The 19,140-nt window shown below is 46.1% G+C and overlaps 1 protein-coding gene across 1 annotated transcript; it reads left to right on the top strand.

Annotated features, from left to right (window-relative positions):
• Positions 1–1,595: 1,595 nt before the first annotated feature.
• LOC139277087 (interleukin-17A-like) lies at positions 1,596–17,692 on the top strand. The gene is made up of 3 exons (XM_070895100.1): positions 1,596–1,782; positions 9,767–9,996; positions 17,352–17,692. The coding sequence occupies exons 1-3, from the start codon at positions 1,771–1,773 to the stop codon at positions 17,590–17,592; spliced, it is 483 nt and encodes a 160-aa protein (XP_070751201.1). The 5' UTR covers positions 1,596–1,770; the 3' UTR covers positions 17,593–17,692.
• Positions 17,693–19,140: the final 1,448 nt, after the last annotated feature.

The following is a 19,140-nucleotide window of genomic DNA, read 5'->3' as shown; positions in this document are numbered from 1 at the left end:
CAGCTGCCATGGTGGGATTTGAACTCGAGTCTCTGGATCATCAATCTGGGCCTCTGAATTCCCACATTACAACAGTCACTACACTCAAAAAGTACTTCATTGGCTGTGAAGCACTTTGAGACGTCCGGTAGTCATGAAAGGCGCTATATAAATGCAATTCAAAATTCTTACAGGGCTTGACAGGATAGATGCAGGAAGGATGTTTCCCCTGGCTGGGGAATCTGGAACCGGGGGTCACAGTCTCAGAATAAGGGATCGGCCATTTAGGATAGAGATGAGGAGAAACTTCTTCACTCAGAGGGTGGTGAATCTTTGGAATTCCATACCCCAGAGGGCTGTGGAGGCTCAGTCTTTGAGTATATTTAAGTCAGAGATCGATAGATTTTTGAATATTAAGGGAATCTAGGGATATGGGGATAGTGAAGGAAAGTGGAGTTGAGGTAGAAGATAAGCCATGATCTTATTGAATGGCAGAGCCAGAGTGGCTCGAGGGGCCGAATGGCCTCCTCCTGCTCCTAATTCTTATGTTAAGAACATAAGAACATAAGAAATAGGAGCAGGAGTAGGCCATACGGCCCCTCGAGCCTGCTCCACCATTTAATAAGATCATGGCTGATCCGATCATGGACTCAGGTCCACTTCCCCGCCCGCTCCCCATAACCCCTTATCCCCTTATCATTTAAAAAACTGCCTATTTCTGTCTTAAATTTATTCAATGTCCCAGCTTCCACAACTCTCTGAGGCAGCGAATTCCACAGATTTACAACCCTCTGAGAGAAGAAATTTCTCCTCATCTCAGTTTTAAATGGGCGGCCCCTTATTCTAAGGTCATGCCCTCTAATTCTAGTCTTCCCCATCAGTGGAAATATCCTCTCTGCATCCACCTTGTCAAGCCTCCTCATAATCTTGTATGTTTCAATAAGATCACCTCTCATTCTTCTGAATTCCAATGAGTAGAGGTCCAACCTACTCAACCTTTCCTCATAAATCAACTCCCTCATCTCCGGAATCAACCTAGTGAACCTTCTCTGAACTGCCTCCAAAGGAAGTATATCCTTTCGCAAATATGGAAACCAAAACTGCGCGCAGTATTCCAGGTGTGGCCTCACCAATACCCTGTATAACTGTAGCAAGACTTCCCTGCTTTTATACACCATGCCCCTTGCAATAAAGGTCAAGACTCCATTGGCCTTCCTGATCACTTGCTGAACCTGCATACTATCCTTTTGTGTTTCATGGACAAGTACCCCCAGGTCCCGCTGTACTGCAGCACTTTGCAATCTTTCTCCATTTAAATAACTTGCTCTTTGATTTTTTTTCTGCCAAAGTGCATGACCTCACACTTTCCAATATTATACTCTATCTGCCAAATGTTTGACCTTCTCACGTTATTTCTTTAGTAGCCCAGTAACATTACTATGACACGTTCCAGATGTCTTATGCCGTATGTTCGTTAAAGGGAGTTTCGACAGTTTCCATCGCTACCTAATAAGGCATGGTCATTGTTTAAACAGATGCCCCACCTTTTTTTCTCTCTAGCTGGCCGGGCTCCAGGTTCCTCCTATTTATAGTGGAGCGGCGCTGTGATACCTGGAGACCTGCAGGGGCTTTCCAGCAGAATTTAAACCGCAGCGGGCCAACTCGCCTTTTAAAACAAGCCCCAGTTTGGAGGGATCGTCTGCAGACACAGAGCGAGGAAGGAGGGAGAAGACAACAGAGAGAGAGAGAGAGAGAGAGAAACAAGAGACGCCAGTGAAATTGACAAGAACAATGTATTTAAAGGTAACTTGAGTGATACTGACTTAGGGGGAACTCGTCTCTGTTCGTACAGTGCGTGTGTTAAATCCAGTGTGTGTATGTGTTTTCAGAGTTCTGTTCATTTTACCCAAACTTTTTAAAAAAACATTTTAGCTGTTGCGTTGCAAATTTTAGTTCGAGTTTTGCTCATTGTTTGCGATCGTCCGGCAAAGTAGAAACACGGCGACAGAAACCCCAGCATTTTAATCTAGATTTTTCAATCCATTTTATTTTGCAGACCCCTGTCTGTCATTCAGTAAAAACGACGACCGCCAATTTTGTTTTGGGAATGGTTCGCTGTTCCCATGGCCACCGTTTCTCAAACAAAATCAGCCAACACTTTTTTTGATCGGTTTCAACGTGTTTCTGATCTCTGACACTTTCACCCGTTGGCAGCTGTGGGTTTTGGGTCAGGGGTTGGTGAGAGTCAGAGTGCAGCCTGTCGCCACAAGACTCTGTCACAGATTCAGTAAGTTCATCAAGGTGTTTTTTTTTAATGTAAATATAAACCAGTTAATCGGGGTATGGTTGGTTGAAATCCTAGTTGTGAGTTGCAAGTTGTGAGTTTTAATTCAGTGAAATCTGGAAAAATAAAAACTGGAAAGCTGTAATAAAACCGAACTGTTTCAGAGAAAAGGCCACCCATCATCATCATCATCAGAGGCAGTCCCTCGGAATCGAGGAAGACTTGCTTCCACTCTAAAAGTGAGTTCTCAGGTGACTGAACAGTCCAATACGGGAATTACAGTCTCTGTCACAGGTGGGACAGACAGTGGTTGAAGGAAAGGGTGAGTGGGGAGTCTGCTTTGCCGCACGCTCCTTCCGCTGCCTGCGCTTGCTTTCTGCATGCTCTCGGCGACGAGACTCGAGGTGCTCAGCGCCCTCCCGGATGCACTTCCTCCACTTAGGGCAGTCTTTGGCCAGGGACTCCCAGATGTCAATGGGGATATTGCATTTTATCAAGGTGTCCTTTGAGGGTGTCCTTGAAATGCTTCCTCTGCCCACCTGGGGCTCGCTTGCCATGTAGGAGTTCTGAATAGAGTGCTTGCTTTGGAAGTCTTGTGTCAGGCAAACGGACAATGTAGCCTGCCCAACGGAGCTGGTCGAGTGTGGTCAGTGCTTCAATGCTGGGGATGTTGGCCTGCTCGAGAACACTGACGTTGGTGCGTCTGTCCTCCCAGTGGATTTGCAGGATCTTGCGGAGACATCGTGGTATTTCTCCAGCGATTTGAGGTGTCTACTATATATGGTCCACGTCTCTGAGCCATAGAGAAGGGCGGGTATCACTACAGCCCTGTAGACCATGAGCTTGCTGCCAGATTTGAGGGCCTGATCTTCGAAAATTCTCTTCCTCAGGCAGCCGAAGGCTGTGCTGGCGCACTGGTCGATGTATGAACCACGTCGTCGATGTATGCCCAGTATGTGTGACCCCACACCACATGGTTGCCACTTATTGCCCTCTAAAGTGGCCTGACTCTGCTGTGGGTAGCACACTCGCCTCTGAGTCAGAAGGTTGTGGAATCAGGTTGCATTCTAGAGACTTGAGCACAAAAATTAAAATGTAGCTGACACTCCAGTGCAATACTGGGGGAATACTGCACTGTCGGAGGTGCTGGATGAGACGTTAAACTGAGGCGCCGTCTGCTCTCTCAGACAGATGTAAAACATCCCATGGCACTATTTTGAAGAAAAATGGGGGAGTTATCCCCGGTGTCCTGGGGCCAATATTTATCCCTCAATCAACATCACTAACGAACAGATTATCTGGTCATTATCACATTGCTGTTTGTGGGAGCTTGCTGTGTGCAAATTGGCTGCCTCATTTTCTACATTACAACAGTGACCACATTTCAAAAGTGCTTCATTGGCTGTATATATGCTTTGGGATGGCTGGTGGTTGTGAAGGGCACCATATAAATGTAAATCCTTCTTCTTTCTTTCATTCGCCATTGGAGTAAAGTTTATTTTCCTGTAATTGTCTATCTGTATCACTCTCCTTCTCTTCTGCATTTCACCCACTGTGTTGTAGTTTGTGTATATGTATGTCTCCAACCTATTTTCTCACTGCTTCGCCCCCAAAAGTAATTCATTGGCTGTAAAGAGCTTTGAGATATCCGGTGGTCGTGAAAGGCGCCATAGAAATGCAAGTCTTTTTTTCCCCTCCTAGGTTTGAATCCAAATGCAGACAGATAGCTTGAAAGGCCATTAAAAAAAAAAGGAGACTTAAGCAAAATTAATTTTGGAGATTTCCAATCTATTTTCTATTACATATGCACAGCACAAAAGTGTTCCTGATTAGGAACAAGAGCCATTAAGAAGTGTGGTACAGAAGATGGTAGCACCACACTGGCAGGGGACCAGCGTATTATCCAGCCCTGACCAGGTATATCTCACTCATGGCTCTTCCATGGTCCTAGCGTGACTGGAGCAGTAACATCCTGGGAATGTTTGCTCACCTGCTCCATATTTAATCCCTGAAAATTGAGCAGATATAATTACAGAACACAGCTGCTTTCAATAACTCCCTTAAAAAAACAGAGGGGCGGTTAGAAGAAAAAGCATGTTTCTTCTTGTTTAATTGGAACATGATGGCCAATTGAATTTTACTAGCAATAGTACAGCTATTCATTAGCTTTACAGCCTGCAGTGATTTAAACTTGTCTTTTTAACACGTTTTAACATGTTTGATTGATGTGTACCAAATTTGTACAGCACATAAAAAAGATATATAATAATTATCCTTCAAGAATTTCTGTATCAGTACTGTTACAGATTAAGAGTTACTGGGGCTGATTATATTTTTAGCCCCCCCGCTACTGGACAGGGATAGAGTATGGTAGACTAGTGGTTATGGTCTTGCACTACTCCAACGCTCTCCTGGCTGGCCTCCCACATTCTACTCTATGTAAACTGGAGGTCATCCAAAACTCGGCTTCCCTGTGTCCTAACTTGCACCAAGTCTCACTCATCCATCACCCCTGTGCTCGCTGACCTACATTGGCTCCCAGTTAATCAAAGCCTCGATTTCAAAATTCTCATCCTTGTTTACAAATCCCTCCATGGCCTCGCCCCTCCCTATCTCTGTAATCTACTTCAGCCTCACAACCCCCTGAGATGTCTGCACTCCTCAAATTCTGCCCTCTTGAGCATCCCTGATTGTAATCGCTCAACCATTGGCGGCTGTGCCTTCTGTTGCCTGGACCCCAAGCTCTGGAACTTCCTCTCTAAACCTCTCCACCTCTCTACCTCTCTTTCCTCCTTTAAGACGCTCCTTAAAACCTAGCTCTTTGACCAAGCTTTTGGTCACCTGCCCTAATTTCTACTTATGCGGTTCGGTGTCAAATTTATTTATTTTGTCTTAAAACACTCCTGTGAAGTGCTACTTTAAAGGCGCTATACAAATACTAGCTGTTGTTGTTGTAGTCACTCCAGTAGTTATGAGTTCGTAATCCAACTGTAGCCCGCCATAAACCGAATTCAATGAATTTGGTTATTTGTGGGCTCGTAGTTGAACCAAAAATGACCGTGAAAGTTGTTGGGTTCTTGTAGACATAAACACAAGTGGTTCGCTAATGTTCTTCAGGGCAGAAAATCCCCAACTTGGTCTGGCCTGCCTGCATTTGACACCAGCCCCAGACAATGTTGTTGACTCTTAGTGCTCCTCAGGGCAACTTGAGGATTCCAGTGTTGACCACAACCTATAAACGAATATGTATTTAAGAACATAAGAACATAAGAATTAGGAACAGGAGTAGGCCATCTAGCCCCTCGAGCCTGCCCCGCCATTCAATAAGATCATGGCTGATCTGGTCGTGGACTCAGCTCCACTTACCCGCCCTCTCCCCGTAACCCTTAATTCCCTTATTGCTTAAAAATCTATCTATCTTTGACTTGAAAATATTCAATGAGCTAGCCTCAACTGCTTCCTTGGGCAGAGAATTCCACAGATTCACAACCCTCTGGGAGAAGAAATTCCTTCTCAACTCGGTTTTAAATTGGCTCCTCCGTATTTTGAGGCTGTGCCCCCTAGTTCTAGTCTCCCCCACCAATGGAAACAACCTCTCTGCCTCTATCTTGTCTATCCCTTTCATGATTTTAAATGTTTCTATAAGATCACCCCTCATCCTTCTGAACTCCAAGGAGTAAAGACCCAGTCTACTCAATCTATCATCATAAGGTAACCCCCTCATTTCTGGAATCAGCCTAGTGAATCGTCTCTACCCCTTCCAAAGCCAGTATATCCTTCCTTAAGTAAGGTGACCAAAACTGCACGCAGTACTCCAGGTGCGGCCTTACCAATACCTTATACAGTTGTAGCAAGACCTCCCTGCTTTTGTACTCCATCCCTTTCGCAATGAAGGCCAATGTTCCATTTGCCTTCCTGATTACCTGCTGCACCTGCAAACTAACCTTTTGGGATTCATGCACAAGGACCCCCAGGTCCCTTTGCACCACAGCATGTTGTAATTTCTCCCCATTCAAATAATATTCCCTTTTACTGTTTTTTTTCCCAAGGTGGATGACCTCACACTTTCCGACATTGTATTCCATCTGCCAAACCTTAGCCCATTCGCTTAACCTATCCAAATCTCCTTGCAGTCTCTCTGAGTCCTCTACACAACCCGCTTTCCCACTAATCTTAGTGTCATCTGCAAATTTTGTTGCACTACACTCTGTCCCCTCTTCTAGGTCATCTATGTATATTGTAAACAGTTGTGGTCCCAGCACTGATCCCTGTGGCACACCACTAACCACTGATTTCCAACCGGAAAAGGACCCATTTATCCCGACTCTCTGCTTTCTGTTCGCCAGCCAATTCTCTATCAATGCTAATACATTTCCTCTGACTCTGCGTACCTTTATCTTCTGTAGTAACCTTTTGTGTGGCACCTTATCGAATGCCTTTTGGAAATCTAAATACACCACATCCATCGGTATATATATATATATATATATATATTTTTTTTTTAAAGTGCACCGCATCAGCCCAGGGCCAGATGGACCAGAAATACTTGTCCGGAATCATCAATGTGGCTTGGAGCCACACCCTGTGCAGGCCCGAACCCGGTCTCGTACTGGAAAACCAGCCCTCAGCTATTTTACTGGGGCACGGCTGCACCTAGATGCCTCATAAGAAATAGAGATGGGAAACGCTCCCTCCTGCCCGATTTATATTTTATTTGTGGGCACCTGTGCCAGACGGCGAGGAATGGTTGAGCAAACTGTGTGATTTCTTACTCTGCCGTGCTGCCACACACTGTACCGTAGAGCAGAAGTATGCAGGTTCACACCTACATTTTCAAACATGCTGAGCTCCTTATGCTATCATGGAAATAATTTGTTTTTAAATAGCATCTTTCATGACCTCGGGCTGTCCCAAAGCGCTTCACAGCCAAAGAAGTACTTGTGCAGCACAGTCAGAGCTGGAATGTAGGAACACGTGGCAGCCAATATGCACACCGCAAACTCCCACAAACCTAAAAACTGTTTTAGTGATGTTGTTTGAGGGATACATGTTGGCCAGGACACCAGGGGATAACTCCCCTTCAAATAGCATCATTGGATTGTGTCCATCCACCTGAGAGATTGATGGGACCTCACTTTAACATCTTATCCGAGAGCTGGCAGCAATTAGCATCACTAGCCGGGGGAATTTCTAAGGCAGTTCCAAAATCTGTGCCCGTCCTGAAGGAGGAGAGGGAGGGGTTTGGCGATAGAATCCCAGCGAATGGGACCTAGGTGGTTGAAGGCATGGCCTCCAGTGGTGAGGTGAAGGGTGGCGATGCCTAAAAATGTAGAGTGTTATCACCTCCAAGAAAAAAAGAAAGAATTGCATTTATATAGCACCATTCACCTCAAAGCGCTTTACAGCCAATTAAGTACTTTTTGGAGTGTAGTCACTGTTGTAATGTGGGAAACGCGGCAGCCAATCTGCGCACAGCAAGCTCCCACAAACAGCAATGTGATAATGACCAGATAATCTGTTTTTTGTTATGATGATTGAGGGATAAATATTGGCCGGGGCACCGGGGATAACTCCCCTGCTCTTCTTTGAAATAGTGCCATGGGATATTTTACGTCCACCTGAGAGAACAGACAGGGCCTCAGTTTATCCAAAAGATGACACCTCCGACAGTGCTGCACTGGATTGTCAGCCTAGATTTTTATGTACTCAAGTTCCTGGGGTGGGACTTGAACCCACAACCTTTTGACTCAGAGGCAAGTGTGCTAGCCACTGAGCCATGGCTGACAATAGATTTAAAAACTGTTATGAACAGAGCTATCACAGGTGCGAGGTGTTGGCTTGAGGAGCCAGGTAAAACAGGGTTGAATGATGAAGAAGGGCCGGTGGGTGAGGACACAGCCTGGGAGGACACCTGAGATAATGGACCAAGAGCCAGAGGGTTGAGGGATTGAACGTTGTAAGGACAAGAGCAATTAAATAGTTTGCAGGACACAATGGTTTGGAAGTGTCACCTGTGGAATGGAATTGGCCAGAACGGATCTTAAATATTAGATCTTATAGCCTGGATTACATTAATGACCTTAGAGGATTGGTGAGCGATTTCACCGAGGTTCAAGATCTTGGATGTTTTCCTTGTGGTTGTTCATCTTCGGGAGATTAAATTAGTTGGGTCTTGTCTGTGACTAGCCAAATTCATAGAATCATCAAAATTTACGGCACAGAAAGAGGCCATTTGACCCATCATGCCTGCGCCAGTCAAAAAAGAGCTATCCAGCCTAATCCCACTTTCCAGCTCTAGGTCCGTAGCCCTGTAGGTTACGGCACCTCAAGTACTTTTTAAATGTGGTGAGGGTTTCTGCCTCTACCATCCTTTCAGGCAGTGAGTTCCAGACCCTCACCACCCTCTGGGTGAAAATATTTGCCCTCAAATCCCCTCTAAACTTCCTACCAATTACTTTAAATCATTGCCCCCTGGTTGTTGACCCCTCTTCTAAGGGAAATAGGTGCTTCCTATCCACTCTGTCTAGGCCTCTCATAATTTTGTACATCTCAAGTCTCCCCTCAGCCTCTTCTGTTCCAAAGAAAACAACCCCAGCCTATCCAATCTGTCCTTATAGCTACAATTCTCCAATTTAAGCAATATCCTCGTAAATCTCCTCTGAACCCTCTCTAAGTACAATCACAATAACTGTGGTGACCAGAACCATATGCAATACTCTGGCTGTGGCCTAACTAGTGTTTCATACAGTTCAAGCATAACCCCCCCCCCCCCCCGCTTTTGTATTCTATGTCTCGATTGTGTGGGATCTGTGGAAGATATGGGCTTGATAGAAACATAGTAACATAGAAAATAGGTGCAGGAGTAGGCCATTCGGCTCTTCGAGCCTGCACCACCATTCAATAAGATCATGGCTAATCATGCAACTTCAGTACCGCATTCCTGCTTTCTCTCCATACCCCTTGATCCCTTTAGCTGTAAGAGCCACATCTAACTCCCTTTTGAATATATCTAACGAACTGGCCTCAACAACTTTCTGTGGTAGAGAATTCCACAGGTTCACAACTCTCTGAATGAAGAAGTTTCTCCTCATCTCGGTCCTAAATGGCTTACCCCTTATCCTTAGACTGTGACCCCTGGTTCTGGACTTCCCCAACATCGGGAGTATTCTTCCTGCATCTAACCTGTCCAATCCCGTCAGAATTTTATATGTTTCTATGAGATCCCCTCTCATTCTTCTAAATTCCATTGAATATAAGCCTAGTCGATCCAGTCTTTCGTCATATATCAGTCCTACCATCCCGGGAATCAGTCTGGTGAACCTTCTCTGCACTCCCTCAATAGCAAGAATGTCCTTCCTCAGATTAGAAGACCAAAACTGCACTTTTGTTGCACACTTTCATTCAGTGCGTTGGAACCATGCGTCTCTCAAATCTCAGTGAGAATTGGCGATGTTTCAGCTCATAAATGGGAGTTTCCTTTTGTTTTTATTCTCCCCGCCCCAGGTGGAATGGGTCGTGTGTCTGGTGTTACTCTCAAAGGTCAGTCCGTCCAATGGAGCTCGGAAACACTGTGCGGAACCCTCCCAAAAGCAACTGTCGAGGAAGCTGGACCATTTGGTGCCCATCTCCGCAGTGACCAGCGCACAGCATTTGAGACCTGGAAAAGTGTTCAAAGCATCTCACAGACACACGTCACAGATTGGCGAAAGGAGCACTTCCCCATGGGCTTACAGGTAATTATAAAGTAGTACCTAGAACATAAGAAAATAAGAAATAGGAGCAGGTATAGGCCTTTGGCCCCTGGAGCCTGCTCCTCCATTTAATAAGATCATGGCTGATCTGATCTGACCTGGTTAATATACTCACCAATGGGCTGCAGCCTTGTATTTGATGCAAATCATTTCTGGTTCCTTCCCGAAAAGAGGAACTATAGGGATTGGTATAGTATGGAGCCATACAGACCAGAAAGCTCTTCGATCCAATCCCTGCATTGTACTGAATCAGCTGATCTCAGTAGGTGGCCATTTGGAGTGGGGGTTGGGGAGATGGCGGGAATGGCTACAGTTGGTCTCAGTGCCCTTTTGATTACTGTCTGGAGATCCTGACTGCAAAGTACTCGTGTGTGTGTGTGTGTGTGTGTGTGTGTGTGTGCGTGCGTGCATGTGCATGTGTGTGTGTGTGTGCGCGCGTGCATGTGCGTGTGTAGGTGTGTGTGTGCATGCGTGTTGGTTGGAGGAGAGGACAGGGTGCAGAAGAGATATATTAAGTTGATATCAGGGCAGAAAGGCTTTAGTTGTGAAGAAAAACTGGATAAATGTTTTTTTTTTTAATTATTATTATCACAACAAAGAAGATTCAGAGAGTTCTGATAGAAGTATTCAAAATTATGAGCAATTTTGATAAGATAAATTGTGAGAAACCATTTGCATGTCTGTAACTAGAGAGCGTAAGTTTAAGATCTTCACCACAAGAGCAATGGTGGAGGTTAGGATTATTTTTATTTTTTGCTCAGAGAATTGTTAGCAATGTTCCCTCTAATCTCCCTCACCGTTGACCTTGCAGCTACTGTTCTCTGGGTTCCAGGGATTCGGGGACAGGGTGAAAGGTTGGACAGGGGGTGGGCGGGAGTTGGTTGTAGGGAGCAAGCGTTGCAGGGGTAAGGTCAAAGGTACATAAGTGACGAGAAAAGCAGGTGAACATCCCTGTGGAATAAATTCGAGTTTAGGCACCCAATAGCAATCACCGCACAGAAGGAGGCCATTTGGCCCAACGTGCCAGTTCTTTACTAGATTAATCCCACTGCCCTGCTCTCTCCCCACAGCCCTGTTTCTCCTTCAGATATATGTTCACTTTTCCTTTTAAAAGATGCAAAGGACTCTCTGCCTTAGCCACTCCCTGTGACAAAGGCATGCCATGCTCCCAACAACCCTCATTGTAAAGACATTTCTCCTAACCTCCGTCCTCATTCTCTTCGTGACTATTTTAAACTGATGACAACCGCACCACTGATTTCCCCCAACCAGAAAACAAAATCGTTTTCAGTCGTTGCTCATGACCCAGCTACAATATTATTTTGAACTATCCATCCATAAAGTTGTGACATAGGACCTTTGATACACAGGCTGTATAGTTTCACTTCCTCGTTATGTGAAAACCATTCCTGCTCAGCTCTGCCCATGATGAGATTAGCAAAGTGTCTGCGTTGGAGCACACGGTTACTGAGTGCACAGTCAATGCATACCTCACCCCAGTCATGTCTCCCTATTGTCTGAATTCTTGGCAAACGACACTGCTCGCACCCAGGTACAGTGCCGATATTGTAAACGTGAGACAGCTTCCTCTATAATTAAACACTGTAAATCAGCCCGGTTGGCATTTTGGCTTTCTCTCCGGAAAGAAAACAAGAAAATCAACTTGCATTATAATGTTTCTGCGTGCCTTCAAGGCTGCCTCAACCAGCTCGTTGAACGTCAGAAAGCGCTTTACAGCCAAAGAAATAACTTTGGTGGAGTGCAGTCACTGTTGTAATGTAAGGAAACCCAGCAGCCAGTTTGTGCACAGCCAGCTCCCACAAACAGCAATGTGATTTGCGGATATGCTGGCTGGATTTTTGGCTTTGATGATATCGGGGCGGTAATGGCGGCGGGGCGGTAACGTTTGCGCCTGGGAACAGTTTGCGCCTCAGTCATCAAAATTGGGCAGCTGGGCCCTGAGTGTGGGGCAGAGCGCCAAGGGAGACATTGTACACCTCTCTTCGGGCGCTAGGCCGGCTGAGCATGCGAAAATCCCGAGCTAAACAGCCGGGCGCGCTGCGGGGCGAACGGGTCGGGCGGGACTCAAAATACGCGCCGGTATCGCAACCAGGGGCGTTGCACACCGGCGCAACTCTTCCGGGCGTGAATGCTCTGCACTGGCGCAAAGCCGGACCCGAAAACCCCCGCGGGGCGCTGGAGGCTGATCGCCCACCCAGGAGACCTCACCGCCGTCATTGCTACCCCTCCGGGGCAACAAATGGAGTGCAAAAGACCGGAAAATCCACCCCTATATGTATAAAACCAGAAAACGCTGGAAATACTCAGCGGGTCAGGCAGCATCTGTGGAGAGAGAAACAGAGTTAACGTTTCAGGTCGATGCCCCTTCGTCAGATTCTCCACAGATGCTGCCTGACCCGCTGAGCATTTCCAGCACTTTTCTGTTTTTATTTCAGATTCCAGCGTCTGCAGTATTTTGCTTTTGTGGTATGTTTTAGGTGTTGGTTGAGGGCTAAATGTTGGCTGAGAGAAACTGTTTCCACTGGAAGGAGGGTCCGAAACCAGAGGACACAGATTGAAGATAATTGGCAAAAGAACCAGGTGGGAGATGCGGAGAGTTTTTCTTCACACAGCGAGTTGTTGCGATCAGGAAGATACTGCCTGAAAGAGCGGTGGAGGCAGATTCATTGGTAACTTTCAAAAGGGAATTGGATAAAGGCTCAAAGGAAACATTTGCAGGACAATGGGGAAGGAGCAGGCGAGCGGGACTAATTGGACAGCTCTTTCAAAGAGCCGGCACAGGCACGATGGGCCGAATGGCCTCCTTCTGTGCTGTGCTGTGCTGTGTGTTTCTATGAAAGACCAGAACTCCAAAGGGCTGCTTGTGCAAGTGGCTGATTACCATCAGTACATTGCAGAGTGTGTGTGGTATCATGTTGTTGTGGTGGAGCTTGATTCATTTCTAGGAGGGTGCGGAGTGTAAACCAAACACAACATGTAACCCCGTCAGGTTTAGCAGGAATTTCTGCTGTTGCAACATTTACTCTTAAGGAAAATAAAACCAAATGAGAATGCCACAAGTTGTGTCCTGCTGCTGGTGGAGTGTGCTCCGAATGTCAACATCATCAACATAGGCAGCCCCTCGAAATCGAGGAAGACTTGCTTCCACTCAAAGTGAGTTCTCAGGTGGCTGTACAGTCCAATATTGGAATTACAGTCTCTGTCACAGGTGGGACAGACAGTTGTTGAAGGAAAGGGTGGGTGAGGAGTCTGGTTTACCGCATGCTCCTTCTGCTGCCTGCGCTTGTTTTCTGCATGCTCTCGGCGACGAGACTCGAGGTGCTCAGCACCCTCCCGACGCTCTTCCTCCACTTAGGGCGGTCTTTGGTCAGGGATTCCTAGGTACCGGTGGGGATGTTGCAATTTATCAAAGAGGCTTGAGGGTGTCCTTGAAACCAGCCATGGATAACCAAGGAAATAAAGGAGAGTATCAAATTAAAAACCAATGCGTATAAGGTGGCCAAGGTTAGTGGGAAACTAGAAGATTGGGAAAATTTTAAATGACAGCAAAGAATAACTAAGAAAGCAATAAAGAAAGGAAAGATAGATTACGAAACTTGTGCAAAACATAAAAACAAATAGTAAAAGCTTTTACCAATATATAAAACGGAAAAGAGTGACTAAAGTAAATGTTGGTCCCTTAGAAGATGAGAAGGGGGATTTAATAATGGGAAATGTGGAAATGGCTGAGACCTTAAACAATTATTTTGCTTCGGTCTTCACAGTGGAAGACACAAAAAACATGCCAAAAATTGCTGGTCGCAGGAAGGTGGGAAGGGAGGACCTTGAGACAATCACTATCACTAGGGGGGTAGTGCTGGACAGGCTAATGGATCTCAAGGTAGACAAGTCCCCTGGTCCTGATGAAATGCATCCCAGGATATTAAAAGAGATGGCGGAAGTTATAGCAGATGCATTCGTTATAATCTACCAAAATCCTCTGGACTCTGGGGAGGTACCATCGGATTGGAAAGCAGCTAATGTAACGCCTCTGTTTAAAAAGGAGGGCAGACAAAAGGCAGGTAACTATAGGCCGGTTAGTTTAACATCTGTAATGGGGAAAATGCTTGAAGATATCATTAAGGAAGAAAAAGCGGGACATCTAGATAGGAATAGTGCAATCAAGCAGACGCAACATGGATTCATGAAGGGGAAATCATGTTTAACTAATTTACTGGAATTCTTTGAGGATATAACGAGCATGGTGGATAGAGGTGTACCGATGGATGTGGTGTATTTAGATTTCCAAAAGGCATTCGATAAGGTGCCACACAAAAGGTTACTGCAGAAGATAAAGGTACACGGAGTCGGAGGAAATGTATTAGCATGGATAGAGAATTGGCTGGCTGGCAGAAAGCAGAGAGTCGGGATAAATGGATCCTTTTCGGGTTGGAAATCGGTGGTTAGTGGTGTGCCGCAGGGATCGGTGCTGGGACCACAACTGTTTACAATATACATAGATGACCTGGAAGAGGGGACAGAGTTTAATGTAACAAAATTTGTAGATGACACAAAGATTAGTGGGAAAGCGGGTTGTGTAGAGGACACAGAGAGGCTGCAGAGAGATTTAGATAGGTTAAGCGAATGGGCTAAGGTTTGGCAGATGGAATACAAAGTCGGAAAATGTGAGGTCATCCACCTTGGAAAAAAAAAACAGTAAAAGGGAATATTATTTGAATAGGGAGAAATTACAACATGCTGCGGTGCAGAGGGACCTGAGGGTCCTTGTGCATGAATCCCAAAAAGTTAGTTTGCAGGTGCAATAGGTAATCAGGAAGGCGAATGGAATGTTGGCCTTCATTGCGAGAGGGATGGAGTACAAAAGCAGGGAGGTCCTGCTGCAACCGTACAGGGTATTGGTGAGGCCGCACCTGGAGTACTGTGTGCAGTTTTGGTCACCTTACTTAAGGAAGGATATACTAGCGTTGGAGGGGGTACAGAGACGATTCACTAGGCTGTTTCCGGAGATGAGGGGGTTACCTTATGATGATAGATTGAGTAGACTGGGTCTTTACTCGTTGGAGTTCAAAAGGATGAGGGGTGATCTTATAGAAACATTTAAAATAATGAAAGGGATAGATAAGATAGAGGCAGAGAGGTTGTTTCCACTGGTCGGGGAGACTAGAACTAGGGGGCACAGCCTCAAAATACGGGGGAGCCAATTTAAAACCGAGTTGAGAAGGAATTTCTTCTCCCAGAGGGTTGTGAATCTGTGGAATTTTCTGCCCAAGGAAGCAGTTGAGGCTAGCTCATTGAATGTATTCAAATCACAGATAGATAGATTTTTAAGCAATAAGGGAATTAAGGGTTATGGGGAGCGGGCAGGTAAGTGGAGCTGAGTCCACAGCCAGATCAGCCATGATCTTATTGAATGGCGGAGCAGGCTCGAGGGGCTAGATGGCCTACTCCTGTTCCTAATTCTTATGTTCTTATGTTTCCTCTACCCACCTGGGGATCGCTTGCCATGTAGGAGTTATAGCTTCCAAAACTCCACTTAATTGATTAACATAGGGTGTAGGCTGTGACTCATCGGGTAGCACACTCGCCTCTGTATCAGAAGATTGTGGGTTCAAGTCCCATTCCAGGGACTTGAGCACAAAAATCTAGGCTGGCACTCCGATGCAGTGCTGAGGGAGCACTGCACTGTCGGAGGTGCCGTCTTTCGGACCAGACGTTAAGCCGAGGTTCCGTCTGCTCTCTCAAGTGGATGTTAAAGAACCCTTCGCACTATTTCGAAGAAGAGCAGGGAAGTTATCCCCGGTATCCTGGCCAATATTTATCCCTCAATCAACATAACAAAAAACAGATTATCTGGTCATTATTACATTGCTGTTTGTGGGAGCTTGCTTGTGCACAAATAGACTGCTGCCTTTCCCACATTACAACAGTGACTACACTCCAAAAGTACTTCATTGGCTGTAAAGTGCTTTGGGACATCCAGTGATTGTGAAAGGCACTATATAAATCCAAGTCTTTCTTTCTTATCCACAGTTCCTAGCTTCTCACCATTTAGAAAATATGAAATAATGTAATACATATTGTGGAAACCTTGGCTTACAAATCCACAGTGCAACACTGCAGATTACTCACCTGATGGATGAGTGGGTAAAGTCACCTCTCAGCCACAGAAACCTGAAGGTCCACGAGTTTTGATTCGTGTTCCCAGATGGGTTAATTGAGGCAGTGATAGGGCTGCTATAATTGGCCTCAGTGCCTCTGGGCTAGGAAAGAAAAAGAAAGGGCAGCTGGCTGTTACAGAGGAACAGGAGAAGGCCATTCAGCCCCTCGAGCCTATTCTACCATTCAAGATCATTGCTGATCTGCATCTCAGATTTATCCGCCTTGGTTCTGTGTCCCTGGATACCCTTACCTAATAGATCTCAATCTCAAACAAGGATGTGAAGGCCTTCGACACGGTGCAGAAAAGGTTTACAAGAATGATTCCAGGGATGATGGACTTTAGAACCTTCGCTGCATGGACTTCAGAACCTTTAGTTACGTGGATAGACTGGAGAAGCTGGGGTTGTTACCCTTAGCGCAGAGAAGGTTGAGAGCAGATTTGATAGAGGTGTTCAAAATCATGAGGGGTCTCTACAGAGTAGATAGAGAGAAACTGTTCCCATTGGCAGCAGGATGGAGAACCAGAGGACACAGATTTAAGGTGATCGGCAGAAGAGCCAAAGGCGACATGAGGATAAACATTTTTACGCAGCGAGTGGTTAGGATCTGGAATGCACTGTCTGAGAGGGTGGTGGAGGCAGACTCAGTCGTGGCTTTCAAAAAGGAATTGGATTAGTACCTGAGAGAAAAACATTTGCAGGGCTACGGGGAAAGGGCGGGGGAGTGGGACTGGCTGAGGTGCTCTTGCAGAGAGCAGACATGGGCTCGACGGGCCGAATGGCCTCCTTCTGTGCTGTAACCATTCTACAATTCCAACCGTTCTATGATTCAATCTTGAAAGCTTCAATTGACCCAACATCCACAGCCTTTTGGGGAGGGGGGAGGGCGTTCCAGATTTACATTAACCTTACACACCTAAATGGGTTGGTCTAATTTTAAGGTTATGCACCCCCCCCCCCCACCCACCCCCGCCGTTCTAGATTATCCCTCTGTATCTAACCTCTCATATCAAAGGCCTCAATCAGATTACCCCTCAGACATTATTTTAAGTTCTAGATTTGATGTTGGGTGGGTGAGGGTGGAGACCATTGGCGGTACCAGCCTCATTCCCAGTAGGCCTGATCCTAACTCTCTTTTCCGTTTTTTTCAAACCACAGAGTTAATGAGGATGAGGCACGATACCCAAGGAGGCTAATGGAAGCATACTGTCTGCACACGGGCTGCCTGGGGCCCGACGGGCATCTCGATGACACTGTAATGAGCGTACCGTATTACACAAACGTTTTGGTGCTGAGGAGGTCCTCGAAGTGCAAGCACAAGACCCACATCTACAAACTAACCGAGGAAAAAATCCCAGTGTTCTGTGTCTGTGTTATGCCCGAAGTAGCCAAGTCTTAAGCGAAGCAGCTGAGATCCCAGTAGAATGAATGTAGCCCACGTTGTACATGGTAAACTATTTCTGTAGGCCAGTAATAAAAATGTGGAATATTTTCTGAAACTCGAATGTGTGTCTCGCTCTTTCGCTGGCAAAAGGGCTAGCCGGCTTGAAGGTAGGACAGAAGGTCACAGGAGTGCGTCACCATTTTTTTTTGGACCCATTGTTGGATACAGCTGAGATTTTACCCTGATCTCTGCTGTCAGTAGAATGCAGCAGAGATAACAGTCAGGAGGTGTAATAGCAATTTAAATGTGTGAAAAGGCAAGCTCTGCTCGTCTGGCTAATTATTAAGTGTGGTCCCTGAGGGGTCCCTTTCCACAACACACCACATCAACAATTACTTGCATTTATATAGCGCCTTTCATGTAGTATAATATCCCAAGGCGCTTCACAGGAGTGTAATCAGCCAAACACCGAGCCACAAAAAGAGACATTAGGACAGGTAGGTTTTAAGGAGCATCTTAAAGGAGGAGAGCGAGGCGACCGAGGTTTAGGGAGGGTATTCCAGAGCTCGGGGCCTAAGCAGTGGAAAGCACGGCCGCCAATGATGGGGCAATGAAAATCAGGGATGTGCAAGAGGCCAGAATTGAAGCCTCCCCAATTGCAGAGATCTCAGCGGCTTGTAGGGCTGGAATCTGTTTAAATTAAAATGAGAGAAGTTACCTTGCCTTTTACGGAGCATCCCTTCAATTGGGATCATTACTAAAACCTGGTCAAATGTACTAACAGGAGCTTCGCTAATGGTTCCATGTTGCGGACGGCCCAAATTTGATCCCAGATCTGTGCTGAGTTAACCAAGCTCACTAGGACGGAGATGGCACTAGGGTGCTAGAATTGGGCTTTAATGGCCCAGGGATGTGCTGGGGCAAAGGTTCCTGCTTCAGGTTGCTGACTCCTGCTGGATGGATCAGTTCATGGGCAAGACCGGGTTCTCCTGTGATGCATTCTGCAGTTGAATAGCCAACTGACAATGGCTCCCTGGGTTTGCTCATGAAGAATGGCCATTGGGAGGGGGCGAGAGGCTGCTGGAACCATACGCCAAGAATGAATCTGCTCTTTCAGGTGCAGGCGGGTAAGGGGAAACACAAAGAGGAGAAAATAAATCTCTCATTGTAGGACACGCACTCGCCGTCTGTACTTCTTGCTACTCCCCCAAAACCGATCTGTGCTCTTAAGTGCGACAACTTTAATCATAGTTTGGAAGGAATGTAAATGCTGAAAGTCTAAGGTACATTTACAATGCGCCCATTGGCAGAAACTGATAGCTGCAGTTTGGGACCGAGCCAGGCAGAACCTTGTTTACATTGCTTGGATCCTGTCTGACTGGAATTTTAATTGCTTGGATTAGGAGGGAACCCTGTCCCCATGGATACAAGCTGGGCGAGAGCTTTTCGAGATGTGAATGTTTAGAGGGTGGGGAGCAGAGAGTCTTTGCTCCCTGAACATTTAACTTTGACGTCAAGCAGGGTTGACGCATCTCCACTCCTGTGGTGTCAGAGCAAAGTGGT

Source organism: Pristiophorus japonicus, chromosome 12 (assembly GCF_044704955.1).
Source record: "Pristiophorus japonicus isolate sPriJap1 chromosome 12, sPriJap1.hap1, whole genome shotgun sequence".
Classification (NCBI taxonomy): domain Eukaryota; kingdom Metazoa; phylum Chordata; class Chondrichthyes; family Pristiophoridae; genus Pristiophorus; species Pristiophorus japonicus.
This window is presented reverse-complemented; position numbering and strand designations above follow the sequence as displayed.

What these genes read in the sequence shown, in the direction of transcription:
- LOC139277087 (XM_070895100.1), top strand. An exon ending in ACTTCCCCATGGGCTTACAG is followed by an intron (nt 9,997 to 17,351) that starts GTAATTATAAAG and finishes TTCAAACCACAG; the next exon opens with AGTTAATGAGGATGAGGCAC.